The sequence below is a fragment of the Strongylocentrotus purpuratus genome, unplaced genomic scaffold (genome assembly GCF_000002235.5).
Source record: "Strongylocentrotus purpuratus isolate Spur 01 unplaced genomic scaffold, Spur_5.0 spur5_contig_822, whole genome shotgun sequence".
Classification (NCBI taxonomy): domain Eukaryota; kingdom Metazoa; phylum Echinodermata; class Echinoidea; order Camarodonta; family Strongylocentrotidae; genus Strongylocentrotus; species Strongylocentrotus purpuratus.
The window spans coordinates 31,823-46,781 of record NW_022145527.1 but is presented as its reverse complement, the minus strand read 5'-3'; the positions used below and the strand labels follow the sequence as shown (position 1 = coordinate 46,781).

Below are 14,959 nucleotides of genomic sequence, written 5' to 3'. Positions count from 1 at the left end.
CATACACGGTGCTTTAAACGGCCTGTTTTACATGTAAATGAATGGCAAACGGCAATGAGGAGAGAGAGCAAAAAGAAGAAATAAATGCATGCAATAGTGGCAGTGTATGATGAGATATGATGAGAAGTATGCTACATGTACATGTACGTGCATGCCATTCGACATTGCTGCAGAGGTGCTTTAATCTGGTTTACCTCGTCATGTTTGAATGAGACTTGTATTATTAACCTGCCGACTACCGAGTTATCTAGTAATTCTCATGTTTAACACAGGGACCACGTGGTTCCAGTAAGCAGTGGGTTATCTCTTTATATGCCACACCATCTCCCTGTGCCTTATTGGATCCATCATGGGATAGATATATATATATATATATATATATATATATATATATATATATATATATATAATATATATATATACACCAAAGGCTTCTGGATTATTTAACCGTTTCCAGTGCGAGATTAATCTCTACCATTATTAAAAGGGTTGAAATGGAGCCAATCATGATCTGAAATGGCTACTTCTGCAAAGCAATTGTTGACAACGCAATCCTGCCCTCAATTGGTGCCTATCATTTTGTGCAAAATTACATGTGTGGTAAGCGAGCAACTGCAGGGAGGCGAAGAAAGCAACTGAAGTGTTTAAATGTTGTTTCCTCCTTGAAAAGACTGTTGGGTATATTCATGATATGAGTGTGACTTTTTATAACTATTAGTTTAGATATTGTAAACTGAAGTACAAATAGAATAGAGATATACATATTTTACATTTAGTTTAGTTTAAGATACGACACATCAGGATCCTTTTCTAGAAGTTTTGTTTCGTGTACTTTGCCACAGGAGATGTACTCCTAGCTGAAGAAATAAAGAGACATTTATTTTTTTACAAGATAGCTTGCATCAGTATAGATATCTTCTGTTGGGATTTGAATTACAGAAAGCTGGCTTTAAAGTTTTAATCTGATAATAGGGGTGGTGATGGTAATGATGACGAGTGTTGATGGTCTGTTCTTTGATGAGGACGTTGATGGTGATAATGATCTCCCAATCCCCTCTCCCGATTGAACTAAAATTTGAGATGTGGTGCTGTGAGATCACACTCGCCAAGTACACCAAGTTTCATCAAAATCTAAAACGGTCGGGTTATAACCATTGGGTTGGAATGGGGCAGTGTTTGTTGGTTGTTTTTTGTCTTCATACTGCTTTATGTTTTATTTTGGGGGTTATTTTTCTGAATCTGTGTCCCACACATATTCAGTTTATCTAAAATTTAACCATTTCAAATTGCAAAAATATTCTAGGAGTATAATTGGAATAAGTCTACCCAAAGGAAAATAGATGTTTGCTCTCAACCTCCCTATGTGTACAATTTAGTTCAATTCCAGTTGTATCTGTAGTGAGCTGTAATTGATAAAAAGCATCAAAATGTTTCCACCACATGTACACTGTACATGCACATACCTTTCTCTGGTATATCCATTACACACACGGTGATAACAATAACATAATACACCTTGACATACATGGATCTATAATAAAGGCACCTGTTAGCTTTTATTCCAGATAAACATAGTCACCAAGATATTAACCAATACACTTAATCAAATTAGAAATGTACAATACCCACTATAATCATCTTTAGCACGGAACCCACATATCACAAAATATAATTTCAGAAATATATAAAATACATTGATAGTTCATACAAAATGAAAGTCTTAAAGTAGAAAATAGAATGCTTACATGATAAACATAAACAATAATCAACAGTTATCATAGTACTGTTAGTTTCTAGTGTAATTAAAATGTAGTACAGGTATTCACAATTCTGAGTTGATGGTATTGAAGTTGATTTGTCAATCTGTTGTGGAATATCAGACTTGTGCATTCCTGAAAGTTTTAACGAAAACGATCAATGTCTACTAAGTAGAAAGTAATTGATCTTTAGATACTGCAGTATAAATACATGTATATGTGTACTGACATTTATGTAAATCTGTAATTTGATATAGAATGTAAACTATTAAAAAAAAATATTAAACAAAGGATTTCAGTTAAGATGTTTCATCCAAAAGCCAAATCTTTTTTCCCCAACCATCTGACTAATTTTTCTATGTATCTTTTAAAATGGTCGATAGTACCTACCAGACTCGTACAACCCTTGGTACGTCGACTCTACAGATAGTACAGAGTGAGATTTTATTTGCAAGAAATGGCAATACTGTGAAATGTATTGGACAAACAATGAACATTCCACCATTTGTATACATTAAAATTCAGTCCTGTTAAATGTCAATTATGGTTTTAATCACATTGCAGTTTCAAAGAGTTGTTACGAGGTACCTTTTATGGATAGCCAGAATTCACAAAGTAGAAGAAGAAAAAAATTCATACATAAAGTCACATGTATCTGCAAAATACATGTACAGGTACTTCAGAATTACTGTAATTTGTATTCCTGGATATCACGAAATTATAGCAAGTTTAGCTTTTCAAAATTAAGTGGTACCTTTAGTTTTATACCTTTTGTTTCAGTATTGGCTGAGTTCCAGTTAACAAAAAATTGAGTTTACAAGTACTGGAGGTAAACCTTACAAAATGTGGCTTGGCGGCTCAAAAACCACTAATAAATCACTGAAATTCATTTTCTATGTTTCCTATCTTTCTCATATGAAAAATTTGAAGCTTACCACTGTTAGGCAACACAAATATCTATATTCTACTCAAATTTAGACTCGATTCTGGGGTTAAGCTTTTGTTCAAAATTGGATTTAACAAAGAAAGTTAGTTTGAGGTCTAAGTTTTCCTTTGTTAAACGTGACCTTAGACCCAGGGCCAGGTGTGTCTGAATTGGTATTAATACAGACCTTATAGTTTATTCTAGACAGCAGAACTGTTTTATATTTCATGTTCTATTATGAGCAATAAATAAAATCCATGGGTATATTATGAAGAAATAACTATTTTGTCTACTGTTAAATGTGAAAAATATTGGTGGTTTCTGAGCCATCCACTCACAAACAGTATACAACTGGTTTTCTTAGTACGTACTTCCTTTCAAACATTGTACATATTTTATATGTAAGTTTTCATGAAGGTACACAAATATAAATGCTATTTTGTCACAGTGAATTAATGGAATGTAATTTACACTTAATCTTGTAACAAAATCATGTTGAGTACTGGTCATGAAATCAAATCAAATCATTAATGGTTAATCATTTCCATCAAAATCATGTTTTTGCACACATCATTTTACCTGAAATGCAGTTGAAGTTGTAATCAAGATTATATGTTTACAATTTACAAAGGCATATATTAATAAATAACATTTTAAAAGATAGATACAACCTGGGCCCTGCAACTCAAAGCTTGGCAATTCATCGTACAATTGATTGATCGACTGTCCAGTCAACTGAGTGTAAATCATGATTAATCGTAAAATAGCATTCAATTGTTAACTTCTATTTTGTTACAGGGCCAAAAACAAACCAACAATAGATTTTTTTTTAATGATAAAAAGATTCACACTATAGTATTAAAAAAATGCCAATAAAAGCATAAAGCAGTTCTTCTGTATGGCTCGTGATGAAGTACATAAAAACAATCGTGCCTTATCATGTTTAAGAACATGAGAATTATAACAATTGATAATCCTCCTTTGCTGAAAAACCATAACCAATGAAAGGCACTGGTCAGATGTGTTTATGGTATACATAAGACAACAAAAACATGTAGCATCAGAATTTTGATCAAATTTTGTACTGGCTATCATCCCACCCTGGAAGTGTGTGAGTAACTTTAAGATTAAGAATGATTATTATCATGCTTTTACTGTAATATTCATTCGCACTGGGATAAAGGATGAGAAGACTCACAAATTATCTTTACCAGACTGAACACTAACTTCTCCCATAGCAGTACAGTGTCACCTTGTCATGATGTTTGTAATTTATCTCTTGATGCAGAATGCTAAGATTTATACATACGTGTAATATATACAGTTAACAACTAAATTTTTCATACCCTTACCAAGTTTTGTAATTTATTAAGTACCGGTATTTGAAAAACTACTTTGTCCCAATTTATGTTTCTTGAGAATGTGACCATATCACAAACACTGATAACACGTAGAGCCATGCATTTCAGATTTAACATTAGGGACTTTTAGATTTGAAGACAATGGGGATTGCTACGGTCGACGTCCTTTTAATGCACTGCCTTGAATAGACGTCACACGTATCAGTCCACGCAAATCTAAAAGTCCCTATTGTTTAACGATGCCTTTAAAGAACGTAAGAGTAAAAGATTAATGCTGAATGCTTATTCGTTTAGACATTTGGAAAACTGTAAAGTTTGCGGAGCAGATGAGTCTACAATGCTTCACGTAATCTCTGTAGGGTCCTCCCTCTTTCTTCTTTGACCTGATCCTGCAAGCCCCTGTACAGAGACCAGCCGGTTCCAGTACGCGATGGTTTAAAGAATGTAAGAGTAAAAGATTACTACTGAATGCTTATTCATTAGACATTTGGAAAACTGTAAACTTTGAACAGGTTAGCCTACAATGCTTCACGTATTCTCTGTAGGGTCCTCGCCTTGTCTTCTTTGACCAGATGCTGCAAGCCCCTGTACTTCCTCTCCAGCCATTCTTCAGACCTGCCAAGCTCCGCTCTGTTAAAGGTCGCCTCCTGAATCTCTTCAAGCAAGTCTTCGTCGGGTGTGCTGTGGTCTTCTATAACCTACAAGGTCAAAGGTGAAAAGGATGCAGGTGATTTAAGACATCAGTCAATATGGATTCAAGGGATAGTTGAGTTATGGTATAGAGGGCGCCACACATAATATATTTTTTTTGTGAGATAATGAAAAAAGTGAGTGTCAAATTTAAAAGAGCGCTCTAGCATTTCAAGGGATTAATTCCTGCCAGGTACCCATTTAACTCAACCGGGTCGAGTGTGGCAAATGGAGATCAATACCTTGCCAAAGGACATTAGTGCCGTATCAGGGATCGAACCACCACCTTTGAATTTCAAGTCAAGTGCCTAAACCACTTAAACGACTACATACCTCACGCAGCTTCTTCATGATGGCTGTCTTTCTGTCTATCGCCACCTTAACTGCGAATGAATACCTTGGCTTGGTGTACCCTGTACTAGGGGGTTTTGCCGAGTGTGGAATGAGTCCTGTCAAAGGAAAGGTTGGATTCTCGTAAATATTAAAGGCCCACTGTACTACTTGTAACTACTTGCTCCCTCTATATAAAAAACAATGCCTACTCGGTGACCATTGGTCCCCCATGATCCTCTTTTTCTTATATTAATTGAGAGCTGAGTTGATGAGATAGCCACCTGTCACTGACCTTCCTGGGTGGTCTGATCCCTCCTAGTCAACTAGTACAGATGGACTTTAAAGATAAAGTTGAGTAGTATGCATGAGATTGCATTGTAAAAGAATATGTATGCAATCAATGTAGAAAAGAAAATTAAGAAACAGATTGTGGAAAGTTTGAAATAAATCACACTCCTGTGTCGTACCTTTAAACAAAAATGTAATTCTAGTCATTTTGAGCATTGGAGCAATTGGGAAAGTTGTCCGCCAATTCCATGACAGAGACATTACCGAGTCAGCCTTTTTGAAGTTCACATACATATAGTGATTACAACTTTCAAACTTAACCAGTCTGCTTCTCTGATATTTCTACTTTATTTTAGAGTTGTTTTCTTTAATGATTGGATCTCCTATTTGCTCACCATTAAAAATGACCAGGCGTCCATATTTTGGATTTACAGCGGCAAAGGCATCATGATCGTGCCTGCTGATGCCCTCATAAAGCTTTCTGGAGAAGGCGTCATGGGGTTTGGTGTTATAGAAGATGGTTTCGCCATAGTCCCCTGGTCCGAGATCTGGATTTATGTACAGCACCATTGTATATTCATCCTGTAGTGAAGAAGATTTCAAAGGTTACTTTCAACTTCATAAGGGCTGTTTGAGGAATCTTAACCACAATTCTGAAAATTCATCACTTTTGAAGTACATGTACAAAGGAAGTGAAGGTTTAAAACAGTCCAGGGCCATATAAAAAATAAGTTGCATTTAAACACACCTTTTAAAAAAATTAACTAATCTTGTTTAGTTGACAAATAAAGTTGTGTTTTAATAATAATAATAATAAATTGTTTCTTTTATAGCGCTATATCCAATTAAGAACTGATCAAAGCGCTTTACAAAACAAATGAAATAAATCAATGAATTAAAACGTAACAAAAATAGGATTTAAGATGCTTCTTAATTACATGTCTGTGTATGAACAAATAATAATAATAATAACTTTTACTTATATAGCGCTTTTCATAAAACATTTATATCAAAGCGCTTTACAATATTGATACAATTAAAACTTAACAGAGTAATGACAAGAAAACAAATGAATGAAAGTGAAATTATGAAACATATGATAACAAGGTAAGGTAACAATATAAGAACTAGGTAACAATTTAAGAACTAGGTAACAATTTAAGAGCTAGGTAGAATATGCATTTTCCATTAGGTAGGTTTTTAATTTTGATCGAAACAAAGTAATATCAGAGATGGAACGAATGGAGGCTGGGAGAGAATTCCACAGACGTGGAGCAGAGCATGAAAAGGACCTATCACCAAAGTATTTTGTTTTTGCTTTTTTAACGGTCAAGAGAGTTTGATTTGCAGAACGAAGGGGCCTATTGGGTGTGTATAATTGAATCAGTTCAGAAAGATAATATGGGGCATGACCATGAAGAGACTTGAAGGTTAAAAGAAGAACTTTGAACTGGACGCGAAATTGAATGGGGAGCCAATGCAATTGTTTAAGGGTTGGTGTAATATGGTCATGTTTTTTGGTGAGAGACACTAGACGTGCTGCAGAGTTCTGGATTCTTTGCAGCTTGGCCATATCTTTTTCCGGAATTCCATGGAGCAAGCTATTACAACTGTCAAGGAGTGAACTGATAAATGCGTGGACGAGGATTTCAGTGGATGACTTGGAAAGGAATTTACGAATTTTACCAATTTTTCTCAGGGCGAAGGATGCTTTACGACAGATACTATTTACATGGGGGCGCATTGAAAGGTTTTGATCAAATGTGACACCTAAGTTAACAACTGTTTTGGAGGAATTTACAGAACCATTTGTTATTTGAATCGGAGGGAGTTCTATTGTATTTCTTCTTCGGTGAGAAAACAGGTGGAGCACTTCCATCTTGTTGTCGTTCAAGAGAAGAAAGTTTTCAGTCAACCAGGAGCGAATGGCATGTAGACAATCTTCCAGTTTCTGCAACATTTGAAGAATTTGTCCAGACTTAACAGTAATATATAGTTGGGTGTCGTCGGCATATATCATCGAGGAGAGACCGTGGGAATGAATGATGTCCTCTAAGGGTGTCGAATAACATGTAAAAAGTACAGGGCCGACGACGGAGCCTTGTGGCACCCCCCACCTAAGCAGAGTAGGATCGGATCGTGAGCCATCGATGATCACTTGTTGGTATCGTCCAGTGATGTAAGATTTAAACCACATATACATATATGTGTGTGAAAAGAGTTATACATGGACATTTACATATCACTAATGTTTAATAGAATTTAACGGACGGACGGACAACCCCAAAACATAATGCCTCCAGCTACTTCGTAACGGAGGCATAAAAATTGGTGTTGTGTGTTTTAGGAAAATCGTACTGTCGTATTTACGTATTTACTTTTAAAAATCGTTCAAAATAGGATTAAATCGTACTGGTTGGCAGCTCTGCACTTATAGAACACTTGCAATTTTGCAATATTCGGCCTTCATAAACCCTTCCCCCAATGAATTCCGTACCTCCCATGTTTCACAGTCTTCATGAACTCTTGCATGATCTCCAGAGCGGACAACGTTAAGAGCGACATCGTAAGGATACCAGGTCCTCTGCCCTCCCGTGGCATGAGTAGCTACCTGAGAGAAGACCTCCCAAGCACTACTCTTCGGAAACTCAAAGGCCTGTGAAAAAGAAGGAGAAAAAATGAAGAACATACATTGGGTGAGCTTCCCCTGCATTCACAGTAACATAATTTATTGTATAGCTATACGATTGGTAGTTATTTTTTTTTAAAACTGTGCTCTAGTATACGTTTTGTTATAATACAATGTTTCTTTATGACGTTCAATTTAGAAAAAAGTAACTACCTATCGAACAGCTAAACGATTCCCAGGCACTACCCTCTGGCGCAATGGCTTAACGGTAGATCAGTGGTCTCGTAACCGAGAGGTCCCGTAATGGAAACCATGTCAATGCACTTATGCCCTTTGTTAAGGCATTAATCCTCATTACCAAGTCCCTCGGAGAGGACTCAAAGCCATCGGTCCCCTGGTTGCTTACTTACAAGCATGTACATGTTTTCTCTTAGCAGTCAGGTAAAACATTAATCAATAAAAACTACCATCTGGAAAACGAAAAGCTGTCCACAGCACGTACATCTGATGAAATCTAATGAAAATATGGGTGGTAAATTTTAGTTTGGTCTGTTGAGGTATGTTGTCAGTCTCGTCTGTGTGACCGATTGACAAATGTACTTATCCTGTTCATTGAATGTAGCGAACACCTGGGACCCATTTTACAAAGCCTTTTTTCAATGACAAATGACAAATATCAGTGACAAATCTGCTGATAACCAATCAGAAGCAAGGATTTCAGTAGCTTATAACAACGATTGTCATTTGTCACTGATGGCAAATTTTGTGAAACACCCCCCTGGACTTACATCAAAGGTCTTAATCCATACTATGTTGTCAGACAGCTCATATGGCTCTAGGTCATAGCCATGATTAGTGGAGGCTGGATAGGACACCAGGTACGACCGAAGTGCCTCTAGATGACCTTCCTCAAAGACATCATCGTAGATATTCACCTTCCTATAAAGACAACATGACACAAACAAGCTGAATTGTGAATCTGAATCGTATGTGTGTGTGGAGGGGAGGGGGTGGGGGTGAAGGTACTTGTCAAAATGTTGTCTTTACTTTGTTTTTAAAAGTTGTCGCATCCTTTTTCCTAATCTAAAATGCTATAAAAGATACCAAGAAACCATCAAATATACACTTCACTGCTCGAATATGATGTGGCAGGTGCCTATATGAGGTGGTGGTTGCCCAAAGGTTGGTTCTCAACAAATCGAGTGAGCTGCAATCCATACTTTCCCCACCACTTCCTGATACTGCCATGCATTCAATCATTCGTCCATACGTTACCAAGATTAGACTACCAGTATCAAAAAATTACATTGAAAGTGTAATTTTCTTTGTAGGTTGGTCTGATCGAAGCTCCAGTGGTGCTGTCAACTTTATAGGTATACTGAAACTTATGATGTTATCATATATATCATATTATTTTTTTATCATGTATATATATCTATAATGCACTAACTCCTCATGAATAATGTGCTCATGGTGCAAAAGAAAAGTAGGTTCATGAAAATAACAAAAGTGAGACAAATTCAAAATGCAAGTAGATCTGGTAAGCTACTCCGAAAAGATGAGTTTGGCATCGTAATTTATTGGTTTATTGAGATAAACATAGAATATGCAGCTAAATAACTGAAGTTGTTCAAATTACAGAGTAAAAAGAACATGGCGTAAAAGCACATTGATAATAAATTAAAATATATTGAAAACTGAACAAGTATTGAGGGCATTTTAAAGCAATCTACATGTAAAAGATTAAGAATATTGGTAAATTACAGGATAAAGTGCCTAGACTCGCCGCGATACTAACCTGTCATTACTGTCAGTAAATTGTCTGGTAAGATGGTTTTCTAGATCGAGCTGTCCGATAGGGTCCGTTAGCTGTGGAAAGGACTGCTGTACCAGTAGTGTCTTCTGATCATACCAATCCTGTTGAAAGAAAACAAAGAAACCTCATTACATGACTTAAAGGGCAATCCAATCTTTGTTAGAAGTTAATTTGTATGAAAGTAGGAAAAATTTTCTCTCTAAGAAAATTATTTCCTCACAATAGCATCCATGTTATATTGATAATAATGTGTTTTGGTGTGGATGCACTATTATAGAGTTATTTTTTCAGTTAAATCATGAAAAATTTGAATTTTCATAAACTATTTAGACTCTATATAAGAATCAAAGTTTATGAATATATAATATTTAGAATCGTATCAATTATTTAAAGTTCATAAAAGAGTTTGTGAAATGTCATGCACGCAATATGATACAAATCATATACATGTAACTTGGCCAAAGACATCAGGAAATCAGGTTTCGGGGGATAAAAAGGGAAATTAATGGATACAAAAATATAAAGCAATTGATAAATAGTGAAGCAATGACGTCACAAACTGATATCCAAATTGGCAATTTGTGTAGTGATTTCCACTGTTCCGTACTTTTTCAAAAATTCATAACCTTATTATTAGTTATCCAATTTTTCTGCTTCTATTGAAAGTAAGTTTTTTTGGAGTGGACTTGTCCTTTAATAATAAACATAACCCTGAGTAAACCATATCTACCTTCCAATCTTTGGTAGCAGCCTCAAATTTCTCTTTGGAGGATGTGAGCAGTACAGATACACTGGGCAGCTTATCCAAGTACCCCATGGACGGGGGACGATAGAGGGTTGGTATAGACGCATCCCAGAGTACCACACGGCCGGGGTGGGGTCTCACTGTGAGGGCAATGTCATACTTTGATCTGGCAAAAAAAAAGAATTGCTGCATTTATTGGAAAAAATTTAAGTCATAAGAATATACCATGCATCACTTCAGCATACCCTGTTAATACAACATTTTCCATTGCCGAAGGATAGGTCTACAGCAATTCTCGAGGTACTTTGAGTATATAGGAGAATTAACAAAAAAGAAAAGGCAATATATCATACAGCCTACAGTACTTTGTCCGAGACCGTGTCCACTAATCAATATTCATTTAAGTTTGATTTATTTATTCATACTGAAAGAACAAATATTAAATCCATGAATTGGTATTGACAGTATCCCCTCCCTTCCTCAAATCAATTATTTCGCTTGAGATTGTTTTGGGGAATGATCTTCCATCTACTTTGTAAACTGGGGGGCGTTTCACAAAGCCTTATTTCAATGACAAATGACAAAAATCAGTGACAAATCTGCTGATGTCCAATCAGAAGCAAGGATTTCAGTAGCTTCCCATAGGAAAGAAATGAGCCTGCCGCATACTCCTGCGGCAGACTTGCCGCAGATCTGCAGCAGACCTGCCGCAGACAGTCATCTTTTTCACATGCAAATTAGTTTTGCCGCAGACTTGCTGCAGACCTGCCGCATACTCTTTCAGTATGATGAAGAGTCTGCGGCAGGTCTGCCACAGACTTGCCGCATACTCTTTCAGTATGATGAAGAGTCTGCGGCAGGTCTGCCGCAGACTTGCCGCATACTCTTTCAGTATGATGAAGAGTCTGCGGCAGGTCTGCCGCAGACTTGCTGCAGACCTGCCGCAGACTCTTCATCATACTGAAAGAGTATGATGAAGAGTCTGCAGCAAGTCTGCGGCAGGTCTGCCGCAGACTCTTCATCATACTGAAAGAGTATGCGGCAGGTCTGCAGCAAGTCTGCGGCAGACCTGCCGCAGACTCTTCATCATACTGAAAGAGTATGCGGCAAGTCTGCGGCAAGTCTGCGGCAAAACTAATTTGCATGTGAAAAAGATGACTGTCTGCGGCAGGTCTGCTGCAGATCTGCGGCAAGTCTGCCGCAGGAGTATGCGGCAGGCATATAGACCTGCTGCAGACCTGCCGCATACTCTTTCATATCCAGTACGTGGCAATAAAGTGTGCATGTAGAAGAACCAGTGATAAACTGATTGATACTTCATAATCGATATTGGCAATATCGATATTACCAATTAGGTAATACCAATATATATCGATATTACCAATTAGGTATCTTCTATTCTCAATTGTATTAACTTCATCACATTGATCATTTGAAGTGTATTCAAGAGTAACAATTAAAGTGACACAGGCTCGTACACATATATATACTAAATATGTATATTGTTTCTTGGTTAGTAATCATAGTTTCTTGGTTAGTAATCAATATATCTATTGCTTAAACGTGAATGTAATTGTAACATGATCAGACAAAATAATCTATTGGTTAATAATGGCAAAAGGAAAATAGAAATCACAAAAATGATGTGCATTGTCTTAATTTGCTTAACAAATCATGATAAATGTATTTTTCTGTCACACGTGTAAAGTAATAATGAATATGCATGAGATGATTGGTTTCAATTGGCCCTATTAGACTTTAATGGGATTTCCTGTGGCAGACCTGCCGCAGACTGTTCCTGTGGCGTACTGGTATGCGGCAAGTCTGGAGCAAAGTTTCGCCCTGCCGCAGATCTGCCGCAGACTGTTCCTGTGGCATACTAGTATGCGGCAAGTCTGGAGCAAAGTTTCATCCTGCCGCAGATCTGCCGCAGACTGTTCCTGTGGCATACTAGTATGCAGCAAGTCTGCAGCAAAATTTCATCCTGCCGCAGATCTGCCGCAGACTGTTCCTGTGGCATACTAGTATGCGGCAAGTCTGCAGCAAAATTTCATCCTGCCGCAAATCTGCCGCAGACTGTTCCTGTGGCATACTAGTATGCGGCAAGTCTGGAGCAAAGTTTCATCCTGCCGCAGATCTGCCGCAGACTGTTCCTGTGGCATACTAGTATGCGGCAAGTCTGCAGCAAAATTTCATCCTGCCGCAGATCTGCCGCAGACTGTTCCTGTGGCATACTGGTATGCGGCAAGTCTGCAGCAAAATTTCTTTCTGCCGCATACTTCGGCATACTCTTTGCCGCAGACTAAAAGTCTGCGGCAGGTCTGCGGCAGATCTGCGGCAGGTCTGCGGCAGGTCTGCGGCATACTTTTCACTTTCCTATGGGTTATAACAACAATTGTCATTTGTCACTGATGGCAAGTTTTGTGAAACGCCCCCCTGGTCTTACCCTTTTGTTCTGTTCTGTAGTGATGGGACGTAGAAGGACATATCTCCGTAATCGTCCATCCGCCACTCAGGAACCAGGAAGATTCGGAAGGCATACTCTCTGGAGTACGGTGATGATGTAACGGCTTGAGGGGCAATGTTGTCCCCTCTCTGAAGCACTTCAGACCGAATGTGATACGGGTACAGGGCGGGGCCGCTTCCGTTGGTAGCGTAGCTGACCGCTTTGACCAGCCTCTTCCAGGTGTGTGTTTGTGAGAACCACAAGGGATCCATTTTCCCTATCCATGGAATGTTGGACGCTGCGGAATCCTGGCAGTCTGTCGCCCCCTCTCCTCTCTGAATGTCTGAAGGACAGTGCTCAGATTCGTGACCTCTGACCTCCCATCGCACATGGTTCAAGACAAAGCTTCTAAGGGATGAGATGGTCTCTTTAGACAGCAAAGAATCAAAGGCGATGACCACTTGATTGTCTGGTGCGAGGGATTGGCGTACGACTACATGTTGTCCGAGATCATCGGTGGACGTTGAATGGCAGTCCTTCATAACAAACAAAATGCATAATGCGATGGACAGTGTCTTCATGATGAAGGAAGGTGATGATACTGCTGGCTGCGACTTTTCCTGGGATATACTATGCGCATCAACACTGTCAGTAGCGTACAACTGACTGTGGAAAGACAAATCATAGAGAATTTACTTCAACTTCAAGACATAAAAACTTGGTTTAAACTTGGTTTAAACTTTAGGCAGATCTGCAGTGTTACCAGCCTTTAGGAGACAGAATTAAGTTACAAAACACATTTTTTGTGGATGCGTAAAAAGCATTCATTTTAGGGTAGCCATTTCTAGCCAAGTGCATCATTATGCCTCTCTGATTATTCTGCTTTCATCTAGAGAGGTTTGCTATCAATATACATGTAGACCTATGTTCTAAAAAAGAGATCACTTTGTGAAAGGGTTTCTTTTCAACACCTCATTTCTAGTCATACTCATACTACCAACGTGCAAAGGTGACATTTAGGATGAACTTGATCTTGCAACCTGATGACACACGATTCACACGCACAATGTCCGCGCACTGTAACAAAATGGTTGAACGGCACGGCATGCCATGCATGCAAATGACAATGCTCATTTGTCATCATGCAAAAAAAATTCTAGAAGTAGAATAGCATTCACAATCACAATCACACATTCACAGAAAGAATGACTGATCACAACTTTCAGACAATATCATCAGGTGATCACATTAATCATGTCAATATAACTTATAAAAGTTATATGTAGGTTCTACCACAACTGTATCCTGGCTAACTCAGACCTTGGGTCTAGCTTTGGGACAACTCGGCAAAAACGGTCATTTTTCGATATTTTACCCTAGCCGGCGCTTGCTCACAATCACATCCTGACTTTGACCCGTAACTCCGGAGGTGGAGGTACCCCGAGGAGACACCCTACTAATAAAACATAGACTAGATCTAGGGTCTACCCAAAATTAAGTAAATAGATCTATTCTTTAAATGTTCAAATAATGGTTATGAATTAAAATTTGGGCGCTAGTGTAGCAAGGTATCCAAAATATAGCCTACTAAAACAGACCTCAAATTTTAGACCCCAAATTTCGTGGTCTCTAACCCTAACCCTAACCCTAACCCTAACCCTAGAACCCTAACCCTAGCCCTAACCCTAACCCTAACCCTAACCCTAACCCTAACCCTAACCCTAGAGATAATGATAAACACGAAATTTGGGGTCTAAAATTTGGGGTCTGTTTTAGTAGGCTATATTTTGGATACCTTGCTACACTAGCGCCAAAATTTGTTATGTTTCTTACCTGTGTCGTGTCAATTTTCTTTTCTTTTTTGGAGTACTTTTCGGAAAAACGTTGATATTAGTATACACTTTTGAAGTTTCTAACAGGTTTCACGGCAAATCACTGCACATTACACATGCTAGCTAGTTGGTAAATA

General features: G+C 38.0%; 1 protein-coding gene across 1 annotated transcript; it reads right to left on the bottom strand.

Annotated features, from left to right (window-relative positions):
• Positions 1 to 4,258: 4,258 nt before the first annotated feature.
• LOC100892349 lies at positions 4,259 to 14,440 on the bottom strand. The gene is made up of 9 exons (XM_030981618.1): positions 14,366 to 14,440; positions 12,991 to 13,656; positions 10,530 to 10,710; positions 9,782 to 9,900; positions 8,772 to 8,922; positions 7,852 to 8,010; positions 5,750 to 5,936; positions 5,067 to 5,182; positions 4,259 to 4,741 (listed from the first exon to the last, which is right to left on the bottom strand). Exons 2-9 carry the CDS (start codon positions 13,569 to 13,571, stop codon positions 4,562 to 4,564), a joined length of 1,674 nt encoding a protein of 557 aa, XP_030837478.1. The 5' UTR covers positions 13,572 to 13,656; positions 14,366 to 14,440; the 3' UTR covers positions 4,259 to 4,561.
• Between the last annotated feature and the right edge of the window lie 519 nt (positions 14,441 to 14,959).